The sequence below is a fragment of the Phlebotomus papatasi genome, chromosome 3 (genome assembly GCF_024763615.1).
Source record: "Phlebotomus papatasi isolate M1 chromosome 3, Ppap_2.1, whole genome shotgun sequence".
NCBI classification, from domain to species: domain Eukaryota; kingdom Metazoa; phylum Arthropoda; class Insecta; order Diptera; family Psychodidae; genus Phlebotomus; species Phlebotomus papatasi.
In genome coordinates this window covers 69,450,506-69,465,989 of record NC_077224.1, presented here as the reverse complement: position 1 = coordinate 69,465,989, position 15,484 = coordinate 69,450,506, and the positions used below count along the sequence as shown (strand labels likewise).

The 15,484-nt window shown below is 33.8% G+C and overlaps 1 protein-coding gene across 2 annotated transcripts in view; it reads left to right on the top strand.

Annotated features, from left to right (window-relative positions):
* Nucleotides 1–9,242: 9,242 nt before the first annotated feature.
* The window catches only part of LOC129808125 (ras-GEF domain-containing family member 1B-like), a 35,649-nt gene continuing 29,407 nt past the window's right edge, over nt 9,243–15,484 (top strand). The window contains exon 1 of one of the 2 annotated variants that reach the window (XM_055857876.1): nt 9,243–9,743. In XM_055857876.1, coding sequence (XP_055713851.1) covers nt 9,438–9,743 — 306 coding nt within the window. In that variant the 5' untranslated portion in view covers nt 9,243–9,437. Of the gene's footprint in view, nt 9,744–13,571; nt 14,709–15,484 lie in introns of those variants that run through there. The other variant, XM_055857875.1, reaches the window with a different exon arrangement.

Below are 15,484 nucleotides of genomic sequence, written 5' to 3'. Positions count from 1 at the left end.
CAGTTTCAGCATTAACTGAAGAAGAAATGTGTTGCTCTCAAAATGACTACAAACTTCTGAGTAATGTAACAGGTTTGTAAATTGCCCATTTATCTTATAAACAGAAATTTGAATATTACAGCAGAGGTCAAAACAGTCCATTGGAATTTATTGACTTCTTTGGATAAATGGTTTTCCTAATAGTTTTTTTTTCACCAACATTGATTGGCAAAAAATATTCAAAGAACCTCATAAATTATCAGAATTTCTCTGTTATTCAATTAAAAAAAAATTATAGGACAGAAATAGTGTCAGTATGTCTAATCGGGAATTTTTGTAACAAAGAACTTTATTTAAGTTTTTTTATGTAATGACTAGGGGAAGGCTTTCAAGCTTCGCACAGACTCTGGATGATTTTTTTTTATCTTGATATTTTTAGCATATTCCTCTAATGAATCTGACGAATCTGACCTATCTATGCAAGGGGTAACTCATATTGAGAAACCCTCGTCAATTGTTCGAAAAAGCCGATTTTTGCATCGCGAAACCTGAGAAACAAGAAACCCTTGTCAGTAAAAATGGGAATGAGTTAGGGGAAACTGGGGCACCACCAAGCACGAGGTAGCACCAAACACTGATTTTTGTTCCTAAACTTCTTGAACTATCTTGACCATTTCTTCAGTGGACTAGCATCCCAATATTGCCTATTATTTTCAATAAGTCTTGTCGTTTGAAGTCGAATATCTGATTAAAAAATCGCAGTATTTGGTGGCGTCCCAGTTTCCCCTACCTGGAGTTACTCCTTGTATCTATGGAATATTTTAATAGCTAGTTTTAAGTCATACATTTCCTAAAAACATTAGATCGGATTTATTAAAGAAATATGGAAAAAATACGCAATGTTCGAAGTCAGAGTGTGTGCGAAGCCTCAAAGCCTTTCACTATAGGGAAAATATTTAGGTATGATTTTGATTATGATATTATTTGTGAAAAATAATCTAAAATTTGAGACTATTCTCCTCAAAACTGAAAATAAAAATTAATAATGTAGAATATAGGGTGCAGGCATTACTTATGGTCACATTAAGAACATATTTCCTTACAGCTGTTGATTTTTTTGACCAATTAAAGCAAAATCTTAAAAGTTATTTCTTTCATGTAGATTATTTCGATATATTCAAAGGAATTTACTAGAAATATTCCTCAAACCCCGGAAAATATATGATTTTCCAAGGGGGATACAACTCGCGAGTCTAACATCTACCAACGTGAATATCGCGAATATTGGCATTTTTCATGAATATTGTGAATATTGCTAATAATTCCTGAATATTGTGAATATTTAAGGAAATATTAGAATATTTTCTTCTTCTCATATAAAATTGTGAATATTTTGTGAATATTGATTCTACGACATGAAATTTTGATCAGTTGTTTGCCCATAAAATAAAATAAAGATATAAAATTTACTCATTAAAAATTGTGAGATCGTTAGTGAATTTCTTAACGATATGACGCATATTTGATCATCACGCGCATCAGTGAAATAATTCCCACAAAATAATAAAAATTCTACCGAAATATAAGGGAAAATCAGTTTAAAAGTTTCACTTAATGATAGCACATCAAATATTCCCAATTTTGTGGTTCTTCGAGATTAATTAGTGGGAAAAAATTAAAGATATCTACGAAGTGGCCACAAGTATAGACTGGCCATAAGTAATGCCGCCACCCTACTGTCTTTGCAATTATTCTTATTTTATCATCTCGAAAAAAATTAAATTGCTTCATTTTCACAGATAATCTTCTGCGCACAATAACTTTTATTTGTTAACATGTTTTCTTAATTACCTATGAGAGTGAGTGCGATGACTAGATCTAGATTTAATTTTACTCTCAATAAAATGTCAAAAATATTTTTACAAAACAAAATTGTCAAGACCTTTAAAGAAGATTATTACGTTTTCAAATAGCAATGACATCAGAATTTACCGTATAATTATTTTTAAACTGTTATTTAGGTTATGAAATAAATAAGCTTTAGAACAAAAACAACAATTTTTGTGCGTTTGTCATAAAATATCCACTAAGGGAAATAAAATGTCAAGAATTCATTGAGATTGACAACTTATTTTCTCCGCGTGAGGGCACTATTTTCTCCCGCTGGTAGCGCTATAAACTTTTGTCAATTAAAGCTTTTACTCGCAAAATTCACGAAAATTTTACTTCTCGTTTGAGAAGTAGATCTCGAAGATTAAAAAGGAAACTGGAGACTTGTAGGGGAATTCGGTAACACTCTGGCAATGACATATGGTAAAATTGAATTCGAAAATAAAGAGAGCTTTTTCGAAAATGTGATTCTGAAGCCGTGGCATTGCCATTTGAGCTCACGTGACGTTATCAAAAGACACATATTTGAGATTTCTGACAATTCAAATGACAATGAATTTCATTAAACCAATCAACCAAGACGGACTGTATTTGCATCATTTCTTTAATGCTAAAAATCCGATTAATGTTAATTCATCCCGCAGGTTACCCACAGCCATAGGAATTTCTAAAAAAATTATACTTATCTAGAAATTTGTTGAAACTCTTAGAAAATATTCTTAACATGTTATAGGGGAAAGTACTCTCCCTTCGAACGTTCATGCCTTCGAATAATATGAATTTCCTTTTAGTTTTCCTAAGAGATTTACACATTTCTATTAAATATTATCATCAATTGTTGATAATTCCGTGAGAATTTAGTGTAAATCTCTTACGAAAAACAAAAGAAATTCAAATTATTCGAAGGCATGAACGTTCGAAGGGAGAGCACTTTCCCCTACTACAATACAAAAAATAAAAACATCGTCTTAAAATTGAGAAACCACATAACATCTTAAATAACCAAATAAATATTTTTCATGTTCTTCAATGTTTTTTTTTATGCAAAATTAATGAATTGGAATTATTATTAATTTGTAGAGACAAAGACAACAAATTAACATTAAAATATGAAGTTTTGGTCAGTAAAAACCCTAATTCTTTGCAAAAATGGGTCTAATTCATATAATTAACAAGAAAGATCGTTACACAGGTATACCAGCTGCATGATGATAATTTAACTGCTTCTAATTTATTCATTTTTGACCAATTTTATCTCTTTACTGCTCATTTGTGCAGTTCTATTAACTCTTTCGCGTCTTTAGGGTAATGTCATGACTCGGGGAAAAAAAGTTTTTTTTGGGTATTTACATTAATTGAAATCTATCTGTTCGTGCACGACATCATAATAGAAGTATGTAAGATTCTTGGCTCATTTTCTCAAGACTCCAGTTAGATTTCAATTAATGTAAATAGCCAATAAGAAACTTTTTTTCCCGGGTCATATATGACCCTAAAGACGCGAAATAGTTAATATCATTAAATATTTCAGTAAAGTATACCATAATGCGTTCCCTAATTGGTTGAATTTTTAAGTGTTTTTGATAGTTTCAAAGTCTAGACAATCATGGAATGCAAAAAGAAGTAAAATATTTTATGGCACTGATTATGTATTCACACGCGAATAATGTTTAACCTTTTAAGGATGAGACGCTTTTCACTGACCGAAAAACAAGTCTTGAAAAATCCAAAAGAGACGGATTCGGTTTTTTCTTGTACTTATAGACGATTGGACCCCTTTATAGCACATAGCATTTTAGAGGTTTTCTTGAAAATACCAATAAAAGCTAATCTCCTTTCTTGTGAAACATGGATTATTATACATTTATATTTAATAAATATTTTTATGTATAAAATTTTGATATTGACAAAAAAAGTTATCAGACTGAATAGGAAACAGTCTAAAAAAACTATTTTATTTTATTTTTTCAATTTTACTCAATTATTATTATTATTGCTTTCTCTTATGGTTAAATGATTATTCTAGAAAATGCCAGTATATAATTATATATTCCACATTTTAAATTAAAGTCTCATTTCGATTTTGAAGATCTTGTAACTTTGTGATTAATGTAACTATTTAACTTGTAACTATTTAATTTAAATTTATTTCGATTTTAAGCTTTTCCAGTTTTATCGCCATGAGTAGCCCCCATGAAAGGATTCCGGCAAGCGCATGCTTCTGAAGTTTCTCTTTAAAACACCTCTTTGGCTGGCAATTTGTGCAACTTTTTTTTTCTTTAGTAGGTACTGCACAATCTTCTGCTATTTTGCTCTTTTTTTCCCATAAGAAGTTCTTGTTTAATTTTCCCTGTATGCCTAGTTGATTTTTACTTTTAACGGCGCAATGAAGTTTTCCCTCATAGTAGAGTTCCGCATAATTAGACACCAAACACGAAATGTTGATTTAAGGGAATTCGTGATGACATTACCAATGTGTTGCGGCAACATCATCCATGGATAATTCTTCGCATTTTTCTCTTCATTTCTGCACATTTCAAATCAAACGGTTTCCTCTTTATTTTCTTTTTTTTTCTTTCTTTCAATTTAATTCTCTTCACATGGTTGTTTGGATAGATACAAAACATGGGATTCTATTCGTTTAAAAATAAACCTATCGCACTTCGATATTAAAAATTACAACATGAGCAGCGTGTTTATTAGTGGGTCGTCATAAAAAGAGAGAATTTGATATAAATCGTTGATAAAGTATTTGTGTTTTATGATTTAGGTAGGTGTTTTGCACAAAGATTGTGTTTAATTTAATAATACCAGTAATTAGCTGCCGAATATGAACCAAGAAACAATATTCTTGAGAACTTACAAAGTTATTTGTATGACTCTGTGTATCATAAAAATATAATGCTCACCGCACAATAATTTTTGTTTTTAAATATGTTTTGAAAATTTCCCATGAGAGTGAGCGAGATGGCTAGATCTCGATCTCACCCACTCTCATTGAAATGTCAAAAACATGTTTACTAAACAAAAGTTATTGTGTGTCCGGCATAATTGTTTTTATTTATTGAATATATTTTATTTAATTTTATTGCATATGAGAAATGTCTGGCGGCCAAAATAATAGAATCACTTTGCAAAGCTTATATTTTTTATCTTTTGTATTTTTATCCCAATTTGATGATATAATTCTGAAGTAGGAATCTTCAAATTATTAGAATAGTGGAGTATGGGTTGTTTTGGCCGCTAGAGGTCTCTATTTTGCACAAAATACGTCAATACTGAAATTCAGTTCGGCCAAAAAAATTGGAAAACTATCATTTATGGTTTCTAAATACAGTCGAGTTCCTCAAATTTGAACGACGGTTGAGTTCAAAACGTAAATTTTAAGGTTATGTGAAGAAAGTTTTGCGTGGAGTTTGAATTAGAACTATTTTTCTCTGGTGTTTCTTCAATATTATCGTATTATATTAAGTTCCTCAACAAATTCCATTTCTTTAACAATAAATTACATTGATATATTATCTAAAATTATCTTTCTTAAATTTGGGAAAATGCATTTCACATGAATTCAGTTCCTTTTTTGAAAATATTGTTCAAATTTGAGGAGTGAGAATTGTCATCTATACCCGCGGGGGTTACATTTAGCTCTGAAAATGCGACCGGTTTTAGTGTAAATTTTTCCCTGTTTTCGTACACATTTTATAAGTTATCTCCAAAACCACGTAGGTTGCCAATTTAGGGTTTTCGGTTGCCTCTTCGTTATTAAATTGGCTTTTATTTTGTATTTACATTTTTTGTTAATTCATTCTACACTGCCAGAAAACAGCTTATAAACCCAAAAGTTTTTTTCGGAACGCTAGAAACATATCGGAAACATAGGAAATGTCATGCCCCTGTCTATACCCCCCAAATGTTCAAATTTGAGGAACTCTACTGCATGGCTTTATTTAAACTTATTCGATTTATAGACCACATTCTTTAATTTCAATGAAAGTTGATCTATTCTGTGAAAAAGAGAGACCTCTAGCAGCCAAAACCATACTTATTTGACGTAAGGTGATTATTTGAACATTTCTATATCAAAATTATTTCAACGAATTGGAATAAACAAAAATGCTAAAGGTAAAATAGTGGTCTTTGCGGAGCTGATTCTATTATTTTGGCCGCCACTGTATACCATAAATTGCATGAAAGTCCCTTAATAATGCAAAATCACATCAAAACTAAGACAAACCATACTAAATTTAAGCATATTTGATTCATTTGATAATCATAATCAAACTAGAAAAATGTCAACAAACTTTTTTCAAATCTAACTGCTGCCCGAATTAAAAAGTAGCCCGATCTTAAAAGAGCCGAATTAGCGAGACTCCACTGTAAATCATTTTTACGAAGTCCGGTTACAAAAACAATGATAAATCTTTTACTAACCGCTCCGACCGACAACGGATTGACCGTGTGGCCTGCCATATAAAAACCAAAAAATATTATAAAATTATTTTGCAAAAAATTAATAATATCACATAGTGATGTTGTATTTTGTAATAATACCTGCAAAGTTATGCATATTGTCGCACTTTTGCTGGAGTGTTCAGGAGATAGCAGAATAATTAACAATAATAATAATCAAAAGACTCAAAATATGTGTAGAATACATGCAAATTGGACTTAAAGCTGAAGTTGGGAAATATAATGCTGTAATTTCGAGTTAAATTCGTGAAGTAAATGCAAATTTTGTATTTAAAAATCAATAATATATAGGATTTGGATGGATTGTCAGAAAGGAGTGAAATACATACCAGAATATTCTTAATAATTTCTCAAAGAATTTGATATTATAGGGTAGGAGTCGAGAAAATCAAGGTTATGTGTTTTTGAAATCGGTTTTTTGACCAAAGCGCTCCTAGTGTTTGTGTAACGAACTTAAATAAAGTCACAAAATTGTTCAATTTTGTTAGATCTATCTTTTAAATTTAAACCTTATTATTAATTTTTTTTACGCTAAGACAAAAATCGGACAGTTTTGAGCAAAAAATTATGTATGGACAAAATAGATGTTATAATGTTCTTCACAATCTTTAATAAATATGTCTAAGTTAGATATGATACGATTATTGATATTCAAACAAAACTTACTTATCGGCTCATTAACGATTCATTACCGGTTCATAAAATAATGAAACTGGTTCAGATTTATCAGAAATTCCAAGACCTTTCCAACGAGCCCAAAAAAATACCAATCGGTTACGAAATACGCTGTGTAGAACATTTTTAATCTTTTCACCTCTACCAAAACCCGGTCGAATTGACCGGCTTCAATTTTACACATGTCTAAACGGTACAATGTCGCTATCAAGCTTTATAAATTTCTTAAAATATGCATGTAATCCATGTAATATATCTTTCAGTGTTTAAATTTTAATTTTTTGCTCTTTTCCGAGACAAATTTGTTGAGTATCCTACCCTACCGCGGTTTGTCATTTGACCGAAAAACGAGCAAAAACATTCGGTAGGTTTAGTGTTAAAAGCCGTTATTAGTTATTAAAAATTATTCAATTGTAGTATACAGTAGACTCTTCGATATCCGGCTGACTGGGGGACAAAATGACATTTAGGTTTTTTGAATGATCAACGGTTTTTCTATTTTGTGCAGTGTGAATTTATTTTCTGTCTGACAAAGAAAAAGAGAATTTTCTTCATGGTGTGCTTATGTTTCATTTTTTATCACAATTATGTATTAAAAACTTCGATACAATGTTAATAATACTTTAATTCACTCTGGACAAACTTCATGTTTAGTGAAAATAATTTTGAATATATCAACCGCCAGTGTTTGGCAGCTGTCACCCGGATATCGAAGTGCTGGATATCGAAGAGTCTACTGTATGTTTAAATGTTCTCCAAAAGTGTAAAATGTTCTCAATGGTTTCAATATAATCAGAGATATGGAGGGTTAATTTTCACGAAAATCTATAGATTATATCACCGGTACTATTTGACCAAATTTTATGACTAATCTATATCATTTAAACTTCATAGGACCAACGCTAGTGGCGCCTCATTTGCAAAAATTGCTTTCCAAATCACATAACCTCAATTATCCGGACATCCGTTTAACCGATCTTGATGAATGTTAAAGCTATTTTGTGTAAATTCTTGAGCGATTCGATCGATGGTGACTGGATGGTAACTGGACGCAAAAAGGTTTACCATCTAACTCACGTGTTCGAGCATTTCGTAAACTATAGGGCGCTTTGGCACCCCCTTTCGATCTCTTATATGTCTAATCAGGGGGTCAAGGTGGTTTAATTTCCTTTAATCACTCAACTTTTCAATTGATTGTCGGTTTAACTCTTTCGTCTCTTTTGGGACTCTGAGTTCCCAAAGCAGCATATGAATGTTCTTTGAAAAACAATGAATTTTAATTATTCAGAACTGATAAAAATCCAATTCTTGTGAATGATTACAAACTATAAGAATGTCCAAATATAAGATATTTTTTGTAGGACTGCAATTAATTCCTGAGCTTAGATATTTTTAATTAAAAAATGGTGATATTGGCTTATGCTGCGGTCCGGAAAGAGTTAATAATTTTTATGTTATGACTAAAATTTTATGTCAATGTGTTTGTACCAAAAACTTCTTGTTTTTTGGAACAATAGAACAGCTTTAATTATTATTTCGCTTTTTGACAGTGCAGTGTTAAATTCACATTTAACAATTTGCTGAAATATTGCTCTTAATGGAGTTAAACATGCGATTTTTATGTGAATTTCCCACATTAATCAGCGCTATCGTCCATAAGATTTGTCATATGGTTGAATACAATGGTTTTTTTTTTTAGATATTTGGCAAGTTCATCAAATTCACAGAGAAATATTTTATAGACGAAAAAAGTTGAATTGAAATGAATTTATTAATATCTTGCTTCAAATGTATATGGATTATAATTTCATTTAGTTTAATACAAAAGTTTTATTTTTGCTCATCATGATAATGCATTTTCTTTGAGCTTGTACACTCTCGAAAAATTATTTCAGGGGTATCAGTTAGTAAATTGATAAACCTTTCACAATGTTCTGTTCTTCTGTAAATTCTCATGCAAATTCTGTCGATTTAGAACTGTGATTTTCACAAATACATTCAGAAACGGTCAATTCTTCATCTCGTGTCTTTTAATTGATTTTTGTACTGGATTTGCATTTTAAATGACTATTTGAATAATATTTGAATCACGAGCTAAACTAGAAACGGATGAAAATTTGAATGCGATTCAATTCTCTTTTGATATGAGGGTTGGAAAAATGCGTCGAATCTTGGGCGAAAGGGGTGGTTTTGTTGCTTTCCCAGCGTCGCGCAGGCGTCCTGAAATCACAACAAAGAAGGGTGGCGACGTCGCTCTTTTAAGTGTTTGTCGACCAGGAAATTAATCCCTCAATTGTCATAAAAATCTTTTATATTCCCTAAAATTTTGTCCGAGGAAAGTGTTACCCTTTGGTGCCCAATTCGGAGGAGGGTAGTTTTTGATAGTTTTTGGGGTGGTGGAGTGTGAGATGCACTGGTAAAGAATGTTGCAGCCAAGTGACAAACGACGACCCCCAATTCCGGCAAAACCTACAAATATTCCACCACCACCGGCTGCCCGGAGACTTCCTCCGACAGCCCAAGTGGATGGAAGTTCCGGAGATGTACTAGCTAATCAGACATCGTCCAGGAAGCCACAGAATGCTGGACAGACAACTTCAGGGGCTCCCTCGGGACCTATGCACCTGCATCAGCATCGTCTGATCCACCAGCTGTCGGAGGAAGTGAAACAACACTGCCGAATCATCCAGGACAAGCATCTTGTAGAGCGAAGAAGACCACAGCAAATAGTAAGTTGTAATTAGATTTTGATGTTGCTAATTCAATTAAACATTTGCGGTAGATTTCTTCAGAAGAAAAGACATGAGTCAAACGTAATTTCTGTGTTCAGGAAGGTAATTAAATTATTTTAATTAAAAATTAATTATTAGAGATTTATTTAAGGCTCACTGATTTCTTCAATTTTATTTTAAAAATACTTGTACATTTTCATTTTGATAAATCCATTCCTTAAAGTTATTTAACTAGTGTTCGTCATGATATTTAACTCCCCGTTATTTATATTCGATTCAAAAAACTTGTGGTTTACAAAATACAACTTAATTTATACTAATTATGAAATATATTAATAATATAATATTATATTTTATGCTGCGTTAAAAAATTAAAAAAAAACACTTAAAACGCTGAAACAATTTTTTGTGGCAATTTTAAGAATTCGGGCTCTGATATATTCATTGAAAATTTAGTATCTTTAGCTTTTCTCGTGAAATCAAAATTTTCATCCTACTCTTTTGAACTCAAATTCAAATTGAGTTTGACAATAATGCAATATATTTAAAAAAGAAGAGGATAGAAAATTAGATTTCATGAAACTTTCTATTCTACGAGTGGCATATAAAAATCCTCAAAATATAAATAAGATTGTAAAACATCTTAGCTGAAATAGTTATCGATTAAATAGAGCATATACTATGAAATAATTTAAATAAAAGATATGCGAAAAGGAAGGATTTTGAAACAGTTCACACTTTAAATCTTATTTTAAATTAGAGAAAAATAATACTATGTAAGGCTTATTTAATTAAAAAAAAAGAAAACTTCTCTAAAATGAGTAGGGTAAAGTGATACAAGTTGGAGATAGTGTTACAAGTTGGATAATTCGCCGGTACAAGTTGAACATAGTTTTTTTTCTTGATAAATACAGTATAAAATTTGTTTTTAAGCACAAGGAACCAAATTAAAAAACTAAAGCATTAAAAATACAAATAAAAATGAAGTACTAAATTATTTAAGAAAAAAAGCCCTGTCCAAATTGTACCACTTTACCCTACTTCTTTATTTTTCCTTTGGCAAAACTTTCATGGAAATGTTACTGCTTTTATGTATTGTATGTTTCCTACTCTTACGAACGTGTTGGTAATTTCTCGGACTTAAAAAATAAATTTAGCTAAATCAGTTAAAAATTTTGACTTTGAAAACCCCGAAATTTTAAATTTTCCTTTCATATGGACGAAATGTTCACCTGCGCTACCTTTAAAGCAAATTTGGAAACTTCCGAAATCGAAATCATGAGAACCGTTTTCGAAATAAAGCGATAAACATGGTTTTTGTTGAGTAATAATTATTTATTTATTTCAATGTACCGGGGCTTTTATGGCCATTTTGTACATTATTCAGCTTACAAATTTATTATTCAGATTACAATGTTTCGTGAAAAAATGTCCATTCAGAACGCTTCAATCATTTGCACCGGGCGCGACTCGAACTCACAACTGTGACAGTCGAGTCAGGGGTCACACCGCCCAAGAGCCAAACGCTCTTACCAATTGCACCACGGACCCCCTGTTGAGTAATAAATTGGTGGGAGAAAAGGGATAATACACGTCTCTAGATCATTTTGGCTTATGGGAGGGGGCCACCAAAGACCAGAGTTTTAATATCTCTTTTCATTTGACTTCTAGCTTGTAACAAAATTTGACACAATAAAAAGCAATGTTCGGGAAAAAATGCAATTACGGGTATTTAACCGAATCATTTAATAAAACCGCTGCAGCGGACTTGGAAATTTCAAAACCTCTCCATAAAATCCAAATTTAAATCTTTTGAAAAAGGGACAGATAATCCTAACCGGCTTATGTAGGTGAGATTCTTAACATAAGCTAACTCGGAATGCATGCAAATTCGATTTAGAGCTGAAGTTGGGGAACGCCATTCAGTTATCTTGAATCAAATTCGTGAAATTTTACAAATTTTGTATTTAATTTAAACTAAAATATCAAGGATTTGGATGGACTGACAGAAAAGAGATATATGGGTGAAATGTAGACCAGAATGTTCTCTATAATTTTGCCGAAGAACTTGATCTCATTGATTATAATCAGGAGCCGAGATAATCGACGTTGTTTGTTTGTGAACTCGTTTTTTCGACCAGAGCGCCCCAAGTGTTCATTTGATGAACTTCAACTATATCAAAGAATTGTTGTATTTTGTGAGACTTTCCATTTAAAACACTATTTTAAGTGTCTTGGTGGAGTAGAAGCAGTCAAATTGGCATCTGAGTGATTTCAAAGCGTTATTATGGGAAAAGTCAATTTTTTCACACTTAAACGGCAAAATTGGGTAGATCCTATTATCTAGTCGAAAAATGATGTATGGAAGAAATATAGACATAAATGTCCTCTACAGCTATGTCGAAGTAATCATCAAAATCGGTTCAGCGACAGTCGAGATAATTGAGGTTATGTGATATTGAAATTGGTTTTTCGAATGTGGCGCCCCTGGTGTTGGTCCTACGAAGTTCAAATGTTTTAGAAAGTTGTAGCATTTGATGAGATCTTTTGTTTAAGCCTTCACTCATCAAAATCGGTCAAATAGAACCGGAGATATGATTTTTTGAATTTCGTGAAATCTGACCCCTCATATCTCCGGTTCTGTTATAACCATAGCGCACTTACGCCACATTTTACAAACGCCCTAGACTAGACTACAAGACTCTAAAATTTGATTAACTTGTACAAAGGATTTTTTGAGAAAAATGAATTTGAGTTTTGATGATTTTTGACGCTATCGCAGCGCCACCTGTGGTGACTTTTTGAACTTCCATCTGAAAGTGCTCATCGAGACGAAATCAAAAACCCAAAATTTAGCTCAAAATGTTAATTAGAACCGGAGATAGAAGCTGGTCAATATTCGAACTTTGACCCTTTATGGCTCGGGTCAGGGGTTATGGATCGACTTAAGTATTTTTTTGTTTGATAGGTGTATAATCAGTGGCTACAACATATTAAAATTTCAGCCTGATGCACAATGGAATTTTTGAGTTATTTAATTTAGAAAATTGAAAAATATTCCTTTTAAAAATAGCGCCCCTAGCGGTGGTTTCATGAACTTGTGATGTTAGAAGGAGAAGTGGCATTTCATGAGAGCTTTCCAAAAAGCCCTCATTTTTTAAATTCTGACAATTAGAACAGGAGTTATGGCCATTTTAAGAATTTTTTTTTTGGACCCTTATAGCTCGGGTCAGGGGGGTCGGGGGACCTTAAGTTTAGTATTGATGGAAAGCTCTAAGGCCCAGCTATAACATACTAAAATTTGAGCCCGCTCGATGCCACAGGGGCGGAGCTATTGAGAAAACAAAAAATGGGGGGTCTTCAAAATGGCGGAAGGAGGGGTGGGGGGAGGGGGGTAAATGCACCAAGTTGCAATTTTCACCCGATATATAACCTTTGCCGAAAACCGCAAGTCGATATCTTTTTTAGTTTAGGAGCTATTAAGCTCCAAAGAGCGGCCGGCCGGCCGGGAACTTAACTTAGCCCCCCATATATTCGTGATCAGGAAGTGGCGAAACACATTTTGGCCAAATTTGAGGTTGATCGGATGACATGAAATTTTGTTAGGATTATAGTAGGTGAGATTGTTAAGAATCTCACCTAATTTGAGAAGTTAAAAAAAGCATTCGAGAAAGTAATTTCACTTTGGCGCTCTTTTCGCCCTTCCGCCTGAAGGTATACAAATGGAATTTATGCTGTGAACGCTGTGTGTTTAAATGCCCTGTGGGAAACCCCTCAAATGCATTTGTTATTCACCACTTTTCACCGCTTCACAGTCTCTTCGTATTCACCACTCTCAGTGTCGTGTTTTTACTTGCTCAGTTGTGTTTGGTGCTCCCCAAAAAAGTATCATTTTCTCCTGGTTCCCGGACAATTTGCGCCATGATTCCCTATCAAGTGTCTTCCAGTGTTGTCCCTGATGTGAGATCAAGTGAATATTCCCCTGTGAATACTGTGCGTTAGTTGGTAGAAAAAGGTGTTTTAGTGGATGGGATTTTGTTTGTGGGCAGTTTTTTCTGTGTAGCCTTCCAAAGAGTGTTTTGGGGCCTTTTTAGGCGGAAAGTGAAGTGGGACGGAAGCAGTTTGTGACACAATTTCTCAGTGAATTCCGAGGTCACTTGAGTGCGTGCCTTCTGCGCATCTCGCGGAAGTCTGCGCACGGGAAGAGAGAGAGTGGGTATTGGAGGGTGGCTGGAGGTGAGGATGAGCTACTCTCGGGTGCATTGCGATGACTCACGGCGTCCCTTGAGTGTCTGAGTGCAAACGATGGACGAGCAGGACATTCTCAAGACGGTGGAATCGGTGCTGGGTAAGAATTGTGTCATCGTGGACTGTGAGACGACGTCCACGGTGCGCGAAGAGGAAGTTCTCACGATAAATGGGATTCCCGTGAGATTGGATGGAAGTGAGCAGGATGCCATAAAATCAGCCCTGAGCACGGGTCAAGTGCCCCCATGTGATTTGCTCAATCAGATTCTCTACCAGGCTGGAATTCTACGACAGCCAGTTCGCCTGGAAACCTCCCTCAGCATCAAATCCTCAATTGTTCATACGGAAGAAGTCAGTGTAGCCAAGGACGGACGTGTCCTAGATGAGAGGATGTGCGAAAAGCGTGAGAATAACTGCTACACGAGCAATTGTACAGAAGTATGGGAGCCTGTGGGATCACGTCAGAGAATCCCAAAAGTCACGCAAAAACTGGGAGAAACCCCGTCAAGTAGCGGCTGCAGCATCCCAGCTGCATCTTCGGGGAAACTCACTGCAGACAGGAGCACAACATCCGCCGGAACACTCAGCAATTCAGATTCTGGACATCATGGAAACACCTCCAGGACAACCATCAGGACTCCCTCATCCTCCTGCTACGATGACTTCTCCTCAACCACCGACGAAGCGCCGTTGTACATCAGGACTCCGCCTCAGGTTGGCATTTTATTGATTTTCATTTGAGTTCAGGGCACTTGTTAATTCAGATAGAAACCTTGAGGAATGTTAAGCAGGGGTAATCATCCGGACAAATAACTAGCGACACATTGGCCCGATTTGAAACAGTGCCAATAATTCTGCATTTAAATAGAGGTTGTTTATAAATTCACTGTGAATTCCTTCGCATTATAAAGTGTTTATTGTTGTGGCTTAAGAATCTGCAAGAGAGCTTTAACTTTTGCTGAATTGTGAGATTCGGGCAGGAATCTCTGGCTATATGGTGCAGGTGCTATTCTCAGAATTTTCCAATTAATTTTATACAAATTTGATCGGAGAGACTATCTTGAGCTTATTGTTTTCTTTCAATGATATTTTTTTAACCCTTGATTGATTTTAGAAAAAAAATAGAATTTGTTACTTTGCGAGCAAAATTCCTCAAGAAATTCAATTCATTAATCTCCGGTTACTGCACTGAGAATAATCCGAAAAAGTTAAAATAACATTCCTTCAATGTTAATTTTACCCTGCAGTATTGATCCAAAATCGGTGTAAATATTACTCTTTTTAGGTGTATTAGGGGTTAAAGTTACCCTTTTTCATGTTAATTTTACACTTAATAAGGTGTAAAATTAACATTAAAAAATGTTGATATATTTTTACACCTAAAAAGTGTTAAATTTCTGAGGAAAAAAATGTTAATCGCACCCTCTTTTTTTCTCAGTGTGTGGATGATTAATGATTATTTTTAGTATAAAAAAGAGAATATATATTTC